At 35.5% G+C, this 13,525-nt stretch overlaps 5 protein-coding genes across 8 annotated transcripts in view; 2 read left to right on the forward strand and 3 right to left on the reverse strand.

Annotated features, from left to right (window-relative positions):
• LOC115244448 (sodium/potassium/calcium exchanger 4-like) overlaps positions 1–3,724 on the forward strand; it is a 5,748-nt gene extending 2,024 nt beyond the window's left edge. The window contains exons 2-9 of the mRNA XM_029822086.1: positions 158–382; positions 591–778; positions 956–1,103; positions 1,383–1,487; positions 2,002–2,061; positions 2,257–2,466; positions 2,722–2,823; positions 2,947–3,724. Of these exons, the coding sequence (XP_029677946.1) occupies positions 158–382; positions 591–778; positions 956–1,103; positions 1,383–1,487; positions 2,002–2,061; positions 2,257–2,466; positions 2,722–2,823; positions 2,947–3,281 (1,373 nt within the window). The 3' untranslated portion in view covers positions 3,282–3,724. The remainder of the gene's footprint in view (positions 1–157; positions 383–590; positions 779–955; positions 1,104–1,382; positions 1,488–2,001; positions 2,062–2,256; positions 2,467–2,721; positions 2,824–2,946) is intronic.
• The window catches only part of LOC115244449 (sodium/potassium/calcium exchanger 3), a 20,785-nt gene extending 14,586 nt beyond the window's left edge, over positions 1–6,199 (reverse strand). Inside the window, exon 1 of the mRNA XM_029822089.1 lies at positions 5,555–6,199. The gene's annotated coding sequence lies outside the window, so the exon portion shown is untranslated. The remainder of the gene's footprint in view (positions 1–5,554) is intronic.
• Positions 3,909–5,029, reverse strand: LOC115244453 (peptidyl-prolyl cis-trans isomerase). Its single transcript, XM_029822097.1, has 2 exons — positions 4,651–5,029; positions 3,909–4,504 (listed from the first exon to the last, which is right to left on the reverse strand). The coding sequence occupies exon 2, from the start codon at positions 4,471–4,473 to the stop codon at positions 3,976–3,978; it is 498 nt and encodes a 165-aa protein (XP_029677957.1). The 5' UTR covers positions 4,474–4,504; positions 4,651–5,029; the 3' UTR covers positions 3,909–3,975.
• Positions 6,200–6,325: 126 nt separating the features above from the next.
• On the forward strand, positions 6,326–12,403 carry LOC115244443 (dynamin-1-like protein). 4 transcript variants are annotated; one of them, XM_029822079.1, is made up of 9 exons: positions 6,326–6,763; positions 7,297–7,861; positions 7,956–8,203; positions 8,298–8,828; positions 8,909–9,076; positions 9,296–9,602; positions 9,696–9,907; positions 9,978–10,071; positions 12,270–12,403. In XM_029822079.1, exons 1-8 carry the CDS (start codon positions 6,662–6,664, stop codon positions 10,032–10,034), a joined length of 2,190 nt encoding a protein of 729 aa, XP_029677939.1. In that variant the 5' UTR covers positions 6,326–6,661; the 3' UTR covers positions 10,035–10,071; positions 12,270–12,403. The 4 variants fall into 4 exon arrangements, with proteins under 4 accessions (XP_029677939.1, XP_029677940.1, XP_029677938.1 ...); XM_029822080.1 differs by having other exon boundaries at positions 12,377–12,395; XM_029822078.1 differs by lacking the exon at positions 12,270–12,403 and having other exon boundaries at positions 9,978–10,370.
• LOC115244444 (SET and MYND domain-containing protein 4-like) overlaps positions 10,406–13,525 on the reverse strand; it is a 4,478-nt gene continuing 1,358 nt past the window's right edge. Inside the window, exons 2-4 of the mRNA XM_029822082.1 lie at positions 12,222–13,077; positions 11,404–12,043; positions 10,406–11,321 (exon numbers count right to left, since the gene is read on the reverse strand). Coding sequence (XP_029677942.1) covers positions 10,810–11,321; positions 11,404–12,043; positions 12,222–13,077 — 2,008 coding nt within the window. The 3' untranslated portion in view covers positions 10,406–10,809. The remainder of the gene's footprint in view (positions 11,322–11,403; positions 12,044–12,221; positions 13,078–13,525) is intronic.

Consider the following 13,525-nt stretch of genomic DNA (forward strand, 5'->3'; position numbering starts at 1 on the left):
TATATATTAGAATACGGAATATTGTTTTTCTCCATTCCTTTCTTACGCGTTTTAGAAAGAATAATAATATTTTAAAATTATCGTCTGAATAAAATGTCTTTTTGTAGGAAGAATCCAATTTTTTTTACATTTTCGCTCATGGCGCTGTTTATTTTAGGAGGACGTAAATTGCTACAGGCGAGTAAGTTGGAACAACAAGGGAACGATAGTTACAACTGCACGCCACCGGCAATCAAAGAATTCCCGTCCGACGGATTTACGCGGCAGCAAAGACAGGCAGGATTTATAATAATCCACTTCGTCATTGCTATCTATCTGTTTTTATTACTTGCTATTGTCTGCGACGATTATTTCGTTCCCTCTATTAAGAAAATTTGCGAGAGTGAGTATATAACTGAAGGACTATTGTTCTCCGACTTGACCGCATTTTCACGTATATATAATGCATATATCCTCTATTATATTTTATAGTATTATTTTTTATTCGGTTTTTCGCGATCTCTCTCTCTCTTTCTCTCTCTCTCTCTTTCTATCTTTCGCGCGACAAAATAAAGTGCCGTTAAAATAAAACGAACGATATCTCTTGGCAGAGCTTAATGTCACCGAGGATGTGGCCGGCGCGACCGTGATGGCGGCTGCGAGTTCGAGTCCGGAATTGTTCATCAACGTTATTGGTACCTTCGTGACGGAAGGTGATTTGGGAGTCGGCACTATCGTCGGTTCCGCGGTATTCAACATATTGGCGGTACCTGCGTGTTGCGCGTTGTTTGCCAACAAAGTACGTATGCGCTGTATAAATTTTGACGCAATTTTGTGCGATTTCGGTCCTTTTTGTCGTACATATTTAATCCTTATATTATATCCACCTTATATTATATCCAGGTGTTACATTTAGAGGGATGGCCCGTATCGCGCGATACACTGGCGTATGCCTTGACAGTTCTTCTCTTGATCGGTGTTACATTTAGAGGGATGGCCCGTGTCGCGCGATACACTGGCGTATGCCTTGACAGTTCTTCTCTTGATCTTGACTCTGCGAGACGGACGTATCGAGTGGTACGAGGCGCTCATCCTCGTCGCTTGTTATATTCTGTACATAACAGGTAATACACGTCGAATGAATTTTCAGAATGGACGCAAATTAAAGTTTTCCTTTTAATGTACAAGTCTGAAAAATTACGAATTTCAATCTTGCTCCAATTTTGAAAGTATATAGTAATCATAGGAATATTTAGATAACATTTTAGTTTTATAATTTGTTTAAAATGAGAGTTTTAATAGTAAGTAATTAATTAAATTGTTTGCCGCGATATTATAATATAGAACAATGTAGAATACTTAAACGATTAAAAAATAATCGCTCTCACACTCATCTTTTTCAGCAATGTGTTTCAATCGTCGTATCAGCAATTTCATAAATCGAGTAACATCTAGAAAGAAAAGATATAGAAATATCTGCGAAGAGAGCCCCCTGCTTCTACCGAATAGTAAGATATCGATATAATATAATTTGTTATTATCGTCTCTGCAAAAAAAATAAGTGAATTAAAAAAAATTGATACAATTTCATTCTGTGAAGTAATAAATTTTTAATCTTCAGAAGTCAGGAATTGTGTGCTCCTGATATTTTTTTAATTCCTTTTCGTTTCTCTATCAAGGAATAAACTTTGTTTTATTCTACTTTTAATAATGTCTAGTCGCATTGATTTTTATCCTATGAATCGTCAAAAATAAAAGAGAAAAAAAAAGAGAAAAAATAAAAGATTAAAAGTTAACAAATTTGTGACCATTAAAAAATGGTGCTTGATGTATGAAGAAATAAAAAGAACCGGCAAAAAAACCCCTCAAAGTCTGACTTCGTGGATTAGGAGAGTTTAATTTCACAGAATAAATTCCTGTCAATTTATTTTAATCCACATATCTCTTTGCAGGGATTGTGGTAACTACTCGTAAGAAATATAATCTCATACTTGGCTATCTTTCATTCCCTGAATCTGACAGACTTGATCAAAGAAACGGAGATTTGTGAATTTTCGAGTTCGAGTGAGCCGGACGAATCACGTATGTATCACAAAATTAGTAACATGTGCGATAATATTGTACGATAGTATATATAAGGCTGTGCACTATTATTTCGCACTCAGCATCTTTATATAATCTTGTTCAGACATATTCACGCTAATAATACAAGTTCTTGTACATTTATGACGCAAATGGAAAACAGTAACGTAAAATGTATTATATACTTTTTTTTAGTCGAGATAGTAAATATGACGTCTTGGCCGAATTCGACGTGTGAGAAATTATGGTGGATAATCACTTGGCCCATTAATCTAGTACTACTCATTACTATTCCCGACTGCAGAAGAAGCAGGTTACGATTCTGCTATCCTGTTACGTTTTTCATGTGTGTAATATGGATCGCGACTACATCCTACATTATTGGATGGGTCATCACTGTCATCGGTATGTATCGTTTCGTTTTCATTGAACATATTATTGAATATATATTTAATATTTTATTTAAATTGCTACCACGACAAAAACTTCGCGAAACAAACTTAAAATGCTGAAGCATAAAATTTATACTCCATATAACATGACATCAAAACATCAGAAGAATATTGTATGTGGATATGTTTAAAGACATTCTAAATTTTTTAAATATCATTTTGTTTTTATATTATTTGAAATGATTCATGTCACGTTTATATGTTTCAGGCAATACTTTTAGAATTCCTGATTCTATTATGGGCTTAACGTTTCTCGCGGCAGGAATGAGCGTACCTGAGGCAGTTTCAAGTGTTATTGTTACAAATCAAGGTAAACACCTTATCTATTTGTGGCCCTATTAGACTATGATGTTAGAAATACGAGAATTTCTGTCCTGCCCTATACTTTATATATAAGAGTACTTTGTATGTAGATACTAAAAATCCTTTACAGGTCTCGGAGCTATGGGGATAAGTAATTCGATCGGATCAAACGTATTCGATGTCTTATTATGTCTCGGATTGCCATGGTTTATAAAAGCTACGCTATTACCGAAAATACCCGGACAATATTACGTTCAAATCAATTCTCAGGGACTAGTATACAGTTCGGCATCTCTCTTTTCTACATTAATCATCTTATATGGAGCTTTACTTATTAACAAATTCAAATTAAATCGAACAGTCGGGATCATCTGTCTCGTGATGTACGTCGTATTTTTGATATTTGCATCCATTCTAGAACTCAATACATTCTTTGTCGTTAATTTACCGATATGTATCGACTAGGAAATATATCAATTTCGTTCAAACATAAGATATTTATATTTTTTGTTGATATCTGTGTGTGAATCTGTATGTTGCGACAAGCAAATTTTTACTTAAAACGTTTGTACAATTTTTGTACAAGTATGAAACAAAGATATCTGAATATTAATAAACTTCTAATTAATATATCACATTAAAAAAAAGTTATGATAAGTTTATCTATCCTCTACATATAGTTACTCATAAAAATTATATTATAATCTATCATACTATTTATGCTTATTCTATATGTTTAAATTGAATTATATATTAACACATACACATATAATAGAAGTATGTTCATCAACTTTATGGGAAGAATGTCACATGAAATTTTTTAAATATAGATTGCAAAATATATATAGTATATGTGTACTGTAATTCTCAAATATTATGAATGAAAGAGATATAAAATAATTTCATTACCAAAAAAAATCTACTTTGGTTATTATAAATATATATAATTATTGTGGATGCACACAACATATAGATGCATACACACAGACATATGTAATCTTACATATCTTTATTAGTAACTAAAGACTTAATTTACTTGTTTTTTTTTTTAAATATAGTTACAAACTGCATAATAACGTAATAAATGTATAAACCATATTTTTTAAATTTATTTTATAAATTAAATTTATAATTTATAAACTTTTTTACCTTACAGTGTTCAAAATAATTGACCACAATCTACTATCATAATTTTCTGATATGTTTTACCAGTTGAAGATCCATAACTTTCAATTTTTCTTACAATGTCCATTCCTTCAACAACATTGCCAAATACAACATGTTTATTGTCTAGCCAAGGTGTTTTTATAGTAGTGATAAAAAATTGTGAGCCGTTTGTATTTGGACCAGAATTTGCCATCGATAATATACCCCCTCCAGTATGTTTGAGTTCAAAATTTTCATCTTCAAATTTTTCACCATAGATTGACTTTCCACCTGTACCGTTGTGATGTGTAAAATCACCACCTTGACACATGAAATTGGGAATAATGCGATGAAAATAACTTCCTTTATAACCATAGCCTCTTTCTCCTGTGCATAGTGCACGAAAATTTTCTGATGTCTTTGGTACAACATCAGGACGTAATTGTATTACAATTTGTCCTAATGGCTTATCATCTGCAGTTATGTCAAAATACACTCGTGGTAAGTTCATCGTGTTGCAAATCTCCAAAGATGTGTTGTGGCTAGATATAATAATTATGATAAAAATTATATTGTAGCTGGAATATGTGAGTCGAAAATCAAACGTATCTTTCTAATAAGTATTAATTTCACTAGTGTTTTCTTTATAACACTTACATATTATCATATATAGTTTTTATTTACTTACATGTATTTGTAATGGATTTGTATACATAAATTAAAAGTTTAAAAAATCGATTCCCATTCGCAAATTCAATTCGGATTCGTAAATAACAATTGATTGAAATACTTGTTTGAAACTTTTGTTTTTTTCTCTGTATGGTTATGTATCTAATTAATTCTTTGTCTTCTTCGCCTTCTCTTTTAAATATTTGTCTCTTTAGGAACACAATACAGTCTCTTTATATTCTTTTTGAAGCGTATTGTAATCCAGGCCAGATTTTTAAACTGTTTTATACATAACCGAACTGAACTACACAACTTTCGTTGTTTGAAATATCTAACGTCAGCGACGTCTTATATCCGGAACCAAACTAAATATTGAGAGTGTTCGAAAATCTAACTATGGGGCAAAGTAGCGTTTAATTAGCCAATTAAAGAAATCCTTTCCGATTGGTCAATTAAATGCTGCTCTATTCACGGATAAGATTTTTGAACATATCTAATATGACGTAATCCGTTCGATTCGAATAAGCGTGCAATTTATCGCCGAGGTATAATACCTATATACATACCTCGTGATTAAATTGCTCTAATATAAGAGAGAGAGAGAGAGAGATAAATTATTCATTGAATCAAGCAAATCTAACTAAGCTAATCTTAATCACTTCTTCACATTTTAATGACACAACACCGGCAGAATGAAAAATATTTTCTTAATAAAATCGCATTATTTTCACAAAAATGCATTCATTTTGATATAATTCTTTACGCTATATTTTCTGGCACATTTTTATCTTTGAAAATATTTCATATGAAATTCATATGTAAACAAATTTTTGTATAGAAAAATAGTTTCATGATCGTGATTTTATGTAATTTTCGGACAAGAATTCTCATATTCCTCGAGTTTTTTTTTTTTTTTTACTTACGTGATCGACATATTTGAAGAAGATAATCGCCATCATGTGTATAACCGCGCAAATACTGCGCGATTTCTTGAATCGTAGACGATTCCAAAGATAATTCGATTCTATCCGATTACGTAAATTGAACAATATATACATACATTTTATTATATATGTAATTGTTGACTATGTAATAATTTTAATTACATAACGATCGACGAAGAGGAACGAGTTGTGCGATTTCCGAGCAAAAAAAAAAACGAAGTACCGATCCGTAAAATAAAACCGTCAAAACGTCCAACGATCCGCTCGCGTTCGATTAATTTTCGATGAGTATATATATTGTATGTACATATCTCGTGAGACGCGACGTATATATATTTAGAGATGATTTAAATAAATGCAAATGTTGTCTATCACATCACAGTCCGGCGTGTCCATCGGCGCGTTTCTACACAAATGAACGGAATGAAGTTGTCAATATTCAAAAATAAACCGCTGTTTTTAGCGCCTAAAAAGGCGCCAAATGAAAGAATACGCGCCAATATAAATATACCAACGCGCTAAAACTAATATCCTTTTTTCGTATTAATAGATTTGAGAAGAAAGGAAAGATTAAAGTTAAATAATAGAAATAATTTCTTTTTCGAACACACGGCTCGAATACAAAGCAAGAACAGAAACAATGGATCTATCCAGTGTCTTTCGTACGCGATTTGCTACGTCGCATGCATATCACGTACACACATACGTATCGTATGTGATCGACAGTGCGCATGCGTGTGCGGATGGAGCTTGGGAAGGGGGTGTGAGTGAGCAAGGGTGAGGGGTCGAAGTCAAAGTGTGCGTTATTCCGGTGGTGATTTGGAGCGAAAAGTCGGGGTTTTCTCTTGGACGTTAAATTCGTCGACGCATCGACCGGTGCCTGTTAATCCCCCACAGCTGTCACACGTCATATGTCATACGGAACAATACCGTGGTTGTCGTAGGTGGAGGAGAGTCGCGGGGGCCAAATCGAAACGATTCGAGAGGAGCGAGTTGTTGCACCCGGCCTCGTCCTAACCGACCGACTGACCGATCGTTTCGATCGATTCATCTTCTAGACGCTCATTATCTATTATTATTCCCAGCATGGAAGCTCTGATACCTGTGATAAACAAGCTGCAGGACGTGTTTAATACCGTCGGTGCTACTGCGTTACAGTTGCCACAAATCGTCGTCCTGGGTACGCAGGTTAGTCGAGTCTCCCTTTCTTTCTCTCTTTTATCTTTGATTTGTAATAATATAGCAGCTCTGTTCCTCTCGTTCGGACACTCCGCGTTGTTAAAATGAGATAAATACAGAGCTTAAATAAAGGAGAAAAGTTTGCGGAGTACAGTTGGAAGGAACAGATCGATATATCATTCACCGTTCGATGGATATTTAAATTTTTTCTGTCACGAATAATGTAATGGCGATCAGTGACATTCTATAAAATTCGCGATTTTTTTAGTCTTGCATTCGCGCGAAAGATATCATAGTTGAGGAAGATGATATTGTAGCTTTTTTAATACCCAAATCAAAATAATATGAATATTATAGTTTTCCTTTATATTTTATTTTTTTTTTGTATCTGTAATCAAAAGACGAAAAACGAAGTTATCAATATCCTAATATCTTTATTTCTAAAATGAATTTTGAGAGTTTGCTCCAGAAAAGGGATCCAAATGAGATAACCTATAGACATTCTTCAATGATGATTTAATAACAAATATTGCGTTTTTCAGAGCTCTGGAAAATCATCTGTAATAGAGAGCTTGGTGGGACGCTCCTTTCTACCTCGAGGGACTGGTATTGTCACACGACGTCCATTAATATTACAACTTGTGTATACGCCAAAGGATGATCGAGAACATAGAAGCGCGGAGAATGGTACTCTGGATGTGGAGGAATGGGGAATGTTTCTGCACACAAAGAACAGAATCTACAAAAATTTCGATGATATTCGTGCAGAAATTGAAGCCGAAACTGATAGAATGGCTGGCGCAAACAAAGGCATCTGTCCAGAACCGATTAATCTTAAAATATACTCGATGTCAGTTGTTAATCTAACACTCATAGATCTACCTGGTATCACAAAAGTACCAGTGGGTGACCAACCAGAGGACATTGAGAGTCAGATCCGTGAACTTGTATTAAAATACATATGTAGTCCTAATTCTATAATCTTAGCAGTTGTCACTGCCAATACTGATATGGCTACAAGTGAGAGTTTAAAGTTAAGTAAAGATGTTGATCCAGATGGCAGACGAACGCTAGCTGTCGTTACAAAATTAGATCTCATGGATGCTGGTAAATTTAATTTTCCACGATCTTAAATTTTGTCGTGAACATAGTATTAATTGTATAACGCCATTAAATACATTTCCTTTTTTTTCTTTTTTAGGAACCGATGCCATAGATATTCTATGTGGTAGAGTCATCCCAGTTAAACTAGGTATTATAGGCGTTGTTAATCGTTCTCAGCAAGATATAATGAATAACAAGAGTATTCAGGAAGCACTGAAAGATGAAGCCACATTCTTGCAACGGAAATATCCAACATTGGCAAACAGAAATGGGACTGCTTACTTAGCAAAAACTCTCAATCGTTTACTTATGCAACATATCAGGGATTGTTTACCAGAATTGAAGGTAATAATGTTAATAGTTGTCGAATTACGGCTAGTATAGTTAGAATCTACTAAAGTGAACATAATTTGGTAGAACTTGTGTTTTTTGAAAACAGAACAGAGTGAATACAATGGTCGCGCAATATCAAACCCTGCTCAATTCCTATGGCGGAGACGTCGAGGATAAAAGCCAAACCTTATTGCAAATAATCACGAAATTTGCAAACAGTTATTGCGCTACGATAGAGGGTACTTCTAGAAACATAGAAACTACAGAGCTGTGTGGCGGCGCTCGTATCTGCTATATATTTCATGAAACGTTTGGCAGAACACTTGACTCAATTAATCCGCTGGCGGACCTCAGTAAAGTGGACATACTAACCGCTATTCGCAATGCAACCGGTCCGAGACCGGCTCTTTTCGTGCCAGAAGTTTCCTTTGAGTTGCTAGTCAAACGTCAAATACGAAAGTTGGAGGATCCTTCGTTACGATGCGTAGAGCTCGTACACGAAGAAATGCAAAGTATAATACAACATTGTGGCACCGAAGTGCAGCAGGAGATGCTGCGTTTCCCTAAACTACACGAACGTATTGTCGATGTTGTTACACAATTACTACGTAGACGGCTCCCACATACCAATTCAATGGTAAAATATTTGTTATATACTTTTATATTTGTATGTTCTTTCAATATTTATTTAATAACTTGATTTCTTGAAAAAAAAAGGTAGAGAACTTGGTGGCGATAGAATTGGCGTATATTAATACTAAGCATCCCGATTTTCATAAAGATGCAGCATTTGTGTCGTCCTTATTAAAGGATACTGATGTAGATCATCTGAAGCACAACAAACGATTACCTTCAGCATCCAGTACCATAATCACCAATGACACAGTAAATAATAAATTTTTATTTAATGTTTTTTTGAAATTTTATTCGTTCTATGTATATGATTAACATTATTGTAAAGTTACTCTGTTTGGAACTAACAATGATTTAAATGCAGATAACAATATTTGCGTGTTTATCAAGTTATTTAGTATTTCGTTCACACCATTTCTAATTTTTGTGTGATGTGTTTGTGTAATTAATAATGAAATATATTTGTAACAGATTATAAAAAAATCAGTCAATAATCAAGATGAGAACTCTGTTTCTGATCAGACTAAGGAGCAGCAAGGACAGCAAAATCACTGGCTGCTAACTAACTTACTACTCCAGGGAAGAACGGAGTCGACTAGTTCGATGGATGGTTCTCCGGTCAGAATGCGCGAAAATAGTAATTCCCCGCATCCGAATTCAGCGATTGAATTACAAAGAGCATCCCCGCAACAAAAACCAGTAAATCTACTCCCTGCAGTGCCAATACAGACGTCCCGAAAGCTTAGCGAGCGTGAACAACGGGACTGTGATATTATCGGTAAGAAGATATGTATTATATTAAACGTCATATACATATATAAAGAAATTTTAATTTTAATCTTTTAATCACTTTCATTGATTCTATTTACAGAAAGGCTCATAAGATCATACTTTTATATTGTACGAAAGTCTATTCAGGATAGTGTACCAAAGGCTGTTATGCATTTTCTAGTCAACTATGTAAAAGATAATTTACAAAGTGAACTTGTCACACATTTGTATAAATCGGATCAGGTTGAGGCCCTATTAATCGAAAGCGAGCACATCGCTGTCAGACGTAAAGAAACAGCAGACATGCTTAAGGTATTATAAAAGATTACATAAATTTATTTGATTTGAATTTTGATCTCTAACAGTTGCTCTTGTTTTACAGGCATTAACCCAAGCCAATCACATTATTAGTGAAATTAGGGAGACGCATATGTGGTAATCAACCGCCTAAACCACTGGATCCTAGTTGAATTTAGGTATTACATCTGTGTTTTAATGAACTAAGTTATAGGATGTACTTTACCAATGTATATGATGGACCACTGTACATAATTCTTATCTTTCTCATGCAAGTAAGATATATATGTATCATAATTGAAGCAATGGTCCTGATATATTTCATTACTTAATTTTATTGTACGAGCATGAAGGAAGCACATAATATCATACATAAAACGCGCATTTATACAATGTTGAATTATTATTTGATTTGCAAGATATATAATTTAAGCTCGATTTTCTATATACTGATCATTAATATATATATACTCTGACTTATTATTGTATAAAAATGGAATAATTTCGTAATAATTTTTTTGTTTTATTTTTTTTTTTTTTTTTTTTTTTTTTTTTTTTTTTTTTTTTTTGTTATGTTTTTATTACACGGAGTTATATGCTTCTTCATCATTTAATCTAATCTTGCATTGCCTTGCATTGTTAATGATAATGCACTTAAGAATGAAGTACATTGTGCCGTGAACATTTTCTGTTTTTCTATGTTTATAAATCTTTTCTAAAATAGCTGAAAGTATACTCTTATGCGAATTATATACGTCGCGTCTTTTTACAAAACTGTGTAAAAAGGGGAAAGCTGACAACAACAAAATTAAATAACTCTATTTCACTACTATATTTAAATAACAATCATTTATAGTAGTTTTTAAAATAAACTATTTATAAATGATTATATGTGTTATAAGCAGACACGGAAATTATTATACAGAGATTAAGCCGAAAGAATTGTAACATTGGACGATACACTGTTCTGTTTTGATACCTTCGATATTAGGTTCAACCAAGTGTTTATTGACAAAGTATGCGTGTTCATATAGCAAAGGGATCGCATCTTTGTAATTCCCCTGATACATTTTAGCGACAGCGTTCAATCTCTTTTGAATCGATTTACGAAGTTGTTTCTCGAGCTTTTTTAGATCGATCATTTTTTGACATTTAGTACATTGTTGATTTGCCACTTTCTGCGAAACGTTCGCATTTACCACTGAGATATCTGTTGGTCCGGAACACGCTGTACATTTGTAATACATTGTCTCGGGCAGTGGAAATTTCCAATTTTGCGTGCAAGCGTCACACTCGCATAGAAATCGATATTTCTTCCATAAGAGTTCGCGTCTAGTCAATCTGATCTCGCTAAGAAATTGAGGCCCATAGCAATCGAGTATCTCGCATCCTTTGCCGATAAAACGCAGTGCTCTGACTACGACTATTCCTGTAAAAAGATAATTTATTCAACGCCATACAAATTTCTTGCATCAAGATAATCTTCCTTATCAATTTTTCGGACCGCTCACCATTGGGATAAGAATGACGAACCACATTGGGATAACAGCTATGATTCACTAGACTGACTGTGGTATAAATCGCGCCACCGATATTTCTGGGTTCCCAAACGCGCGTCGTTTCCTCGTGAACGTTCTCAACAATCTCGTATGCGTTGCAATTAATTGCCTGCAAATGATGCAGCATAGCCACAGCCAATGGAATAAACGTTTCCTTTGTACAGATGATATCTAGTTTGCTCAGAACGGAGATCAAGCATTTCGCGAGGAAGATCGCCTGAATAGTGCGAATGAGATTCACGTTAGGTTCCACATCGGCACAATGAGTCTCCAATTGGAATACCGTTCGGTAATCAAGAGGATTATACGTCTGTGTCGATACTGATTTCGTGTATTCTTTACTGATGTTCTCGTCGATACTTTTACTAGCATGATATTGTAAGAAATCAGGATTCAAAATATGCCCCGTTTCCGCACTATTTCGCGGCGATAACGCTTGTACAACTGTCGTGCGATAGGCTAACAAGAGGTGAGACGTTTTCTGGCATCTGTCGTTTGACGAATTTTCGAAGAAATAATCAAATACCGAGCACTCGTACTGGTGATAAATCTCCCACGCTTTCTTGCGACACGTTTCTGTGCAAAAAGATACCTGGAGAAAGCGAAAAAAAAATTTATATTGAAGGAATCATATCTATAGCGTGTAAATTCGGATGCACAAAAGGGGGTGATGAGGGTATGAAAAAGAAAAATTAACAAAAACTTGCAGGGATGTTGCTGATATGTATATGGCACGTGCATGCGCGAGTATAATCATGCGTTCTACTAACTCTTTGGCAATTACGGCACGGGATTTTAACGCTGTCTTCTAATTTAAGTGTGGCATGGCAATGCAAGCAATTCCTGCCGAGAGCCGGTGCGTCCGTGCTAAAGGAAAACGGCCGATCGACAATGAGTACAGCCCCCGGTCTGATGTCTCTTGTAGCCACGAGGTGCCGGCCCCTAGCCCCGTCGAAACGCAGCTCGACGCTATCCGGACAACTCGTGAAGCAGTCGTGCGGCTTGCCGTCGACGGCGGGCGTTACGGCGGCGCGTTTCCCAAGCGACAAAGAAGAGGATGAGGAGGAAGAGAAAGAAGACTTCTTTTCGCCCCGTTTTCTGGACGCGTTTCTCTCCAATTTCCGGGAGCACTCTCGTTCTAGCTGCAGGCATTCCTTTCTACGCTGCACAAAGTACCTGACATTCTCCTCGGAGTCGTCATAGAAACTCGTAGGAAGCGCCAGCATGCACTCGCAGTATCGCAGACAGCTCGCGTAAGCGTTCAGATAGTAGGAACGCCTGGCGCTCTCGCAGAGCGCATCTAGGAACACTCTACCGTTCGCACCGGCCGCAAACAGTGCTTTCGTGAGAATATTACACGTTCTAATTTCCTCCGCGTGTTCGTCCCCAGATTCAGCTGCCATCGCCTTGAGCGATCTCTCGTACAACCGTGCGGCCTGTGCGTCGTTCTTACCCTGATACAAAGCGCTCGGTTTCAGGCCCGCTACATAGGGCATGTCTACAAGCATCTCGACCATTCCTCGCCTATTGCCCGATGTGGACAATTTTGCGAACCGAGTCACAAATGGCTCTTGCGAGACGATTTCGTCGTATATGGCATGATGAAATTCATCGAGTGAGACGTTTCTGTAACACAAAGAACGAATGCAATATGAAACGTAAAAAGAGTTTGCGATTCAAATCAACACACGTTCCTCGCAAGAATAGAACGACCAAGTTCGTCAAAAAAGCGAGATGTTTTTGTAATTTAATAAACAAATGTGTAAATGGATCTTTTTTTAGGAAATTGTCGGGGCATTATCAAGAGCAAGACAATGTACTGAGAAACGAGAAAGATAACACAATATCTATTTACATTTTATATTCAATTTGAAGAAATGATAATCAGTTTACAGAAGTAAGAAATTATGGGCAGAACAATGGGAAATGAAATATAATGAAGCAATATCCGGGAAATCATTTGTATAAGAACGTTTTCGAAAATGTATGAGATTCTCTTATCGTTTCTCAATTATTTTAATTAGACCGAGAAACCTGTTTTTCGCTTTAGCTTTGAAAAAAAAAATATATATAT

This window comes from Formica exsecta, unplaced genomic scaffold, assembly GCF_003651465.1.
Source record: "Formica exsecta isolate Colony F162 unplaced genomic scaffold, ASM365146v1 scaffold82, whole genome shotgun sequence".
Taxonomy (NCBI): domain Eukaryota; kingdom Metazoa; phylum Arthropoda; class Insecta; order Hymenoptera; family Formicidae; genus Formica; species Formica exsecta.

What these genes read in the sequence shown, in the direction of transcription:
- LOC115244453 (XM_029822097.1), bottom strand. Translation starts at nt 4,473, where the DNA reads ATGAACTTACCACGAGTGTATTTTGACATAACTGCAGATGATAAGCCA.
- LOC115244443 (XM_029822079.1), top strand. Translation starts at nt 6,662, where the DNA reads ATGGAAGCTCTGATACCTGTGATAAACAAGCTGCAGGACGTGTTTAAT. An exon ending in TCGTCGTCCTGGGTACGCAG is followed by an intron (nt 6,764 to 7,296) that starts GTTAGTCGAGTC and finishes TGCGTTTTTCAG; the next exon opens with AGCTCTGGAAAATCATCTGT. An exon ending in TCCCACATACCAATTCAATG is followed by an intron (nt 8,829 to 8,908) that starts GTAAAATATTTG and finishes TGAAAAAAAAAG; the next exon opens with GTAGAGAACTTGGTGGCGAT.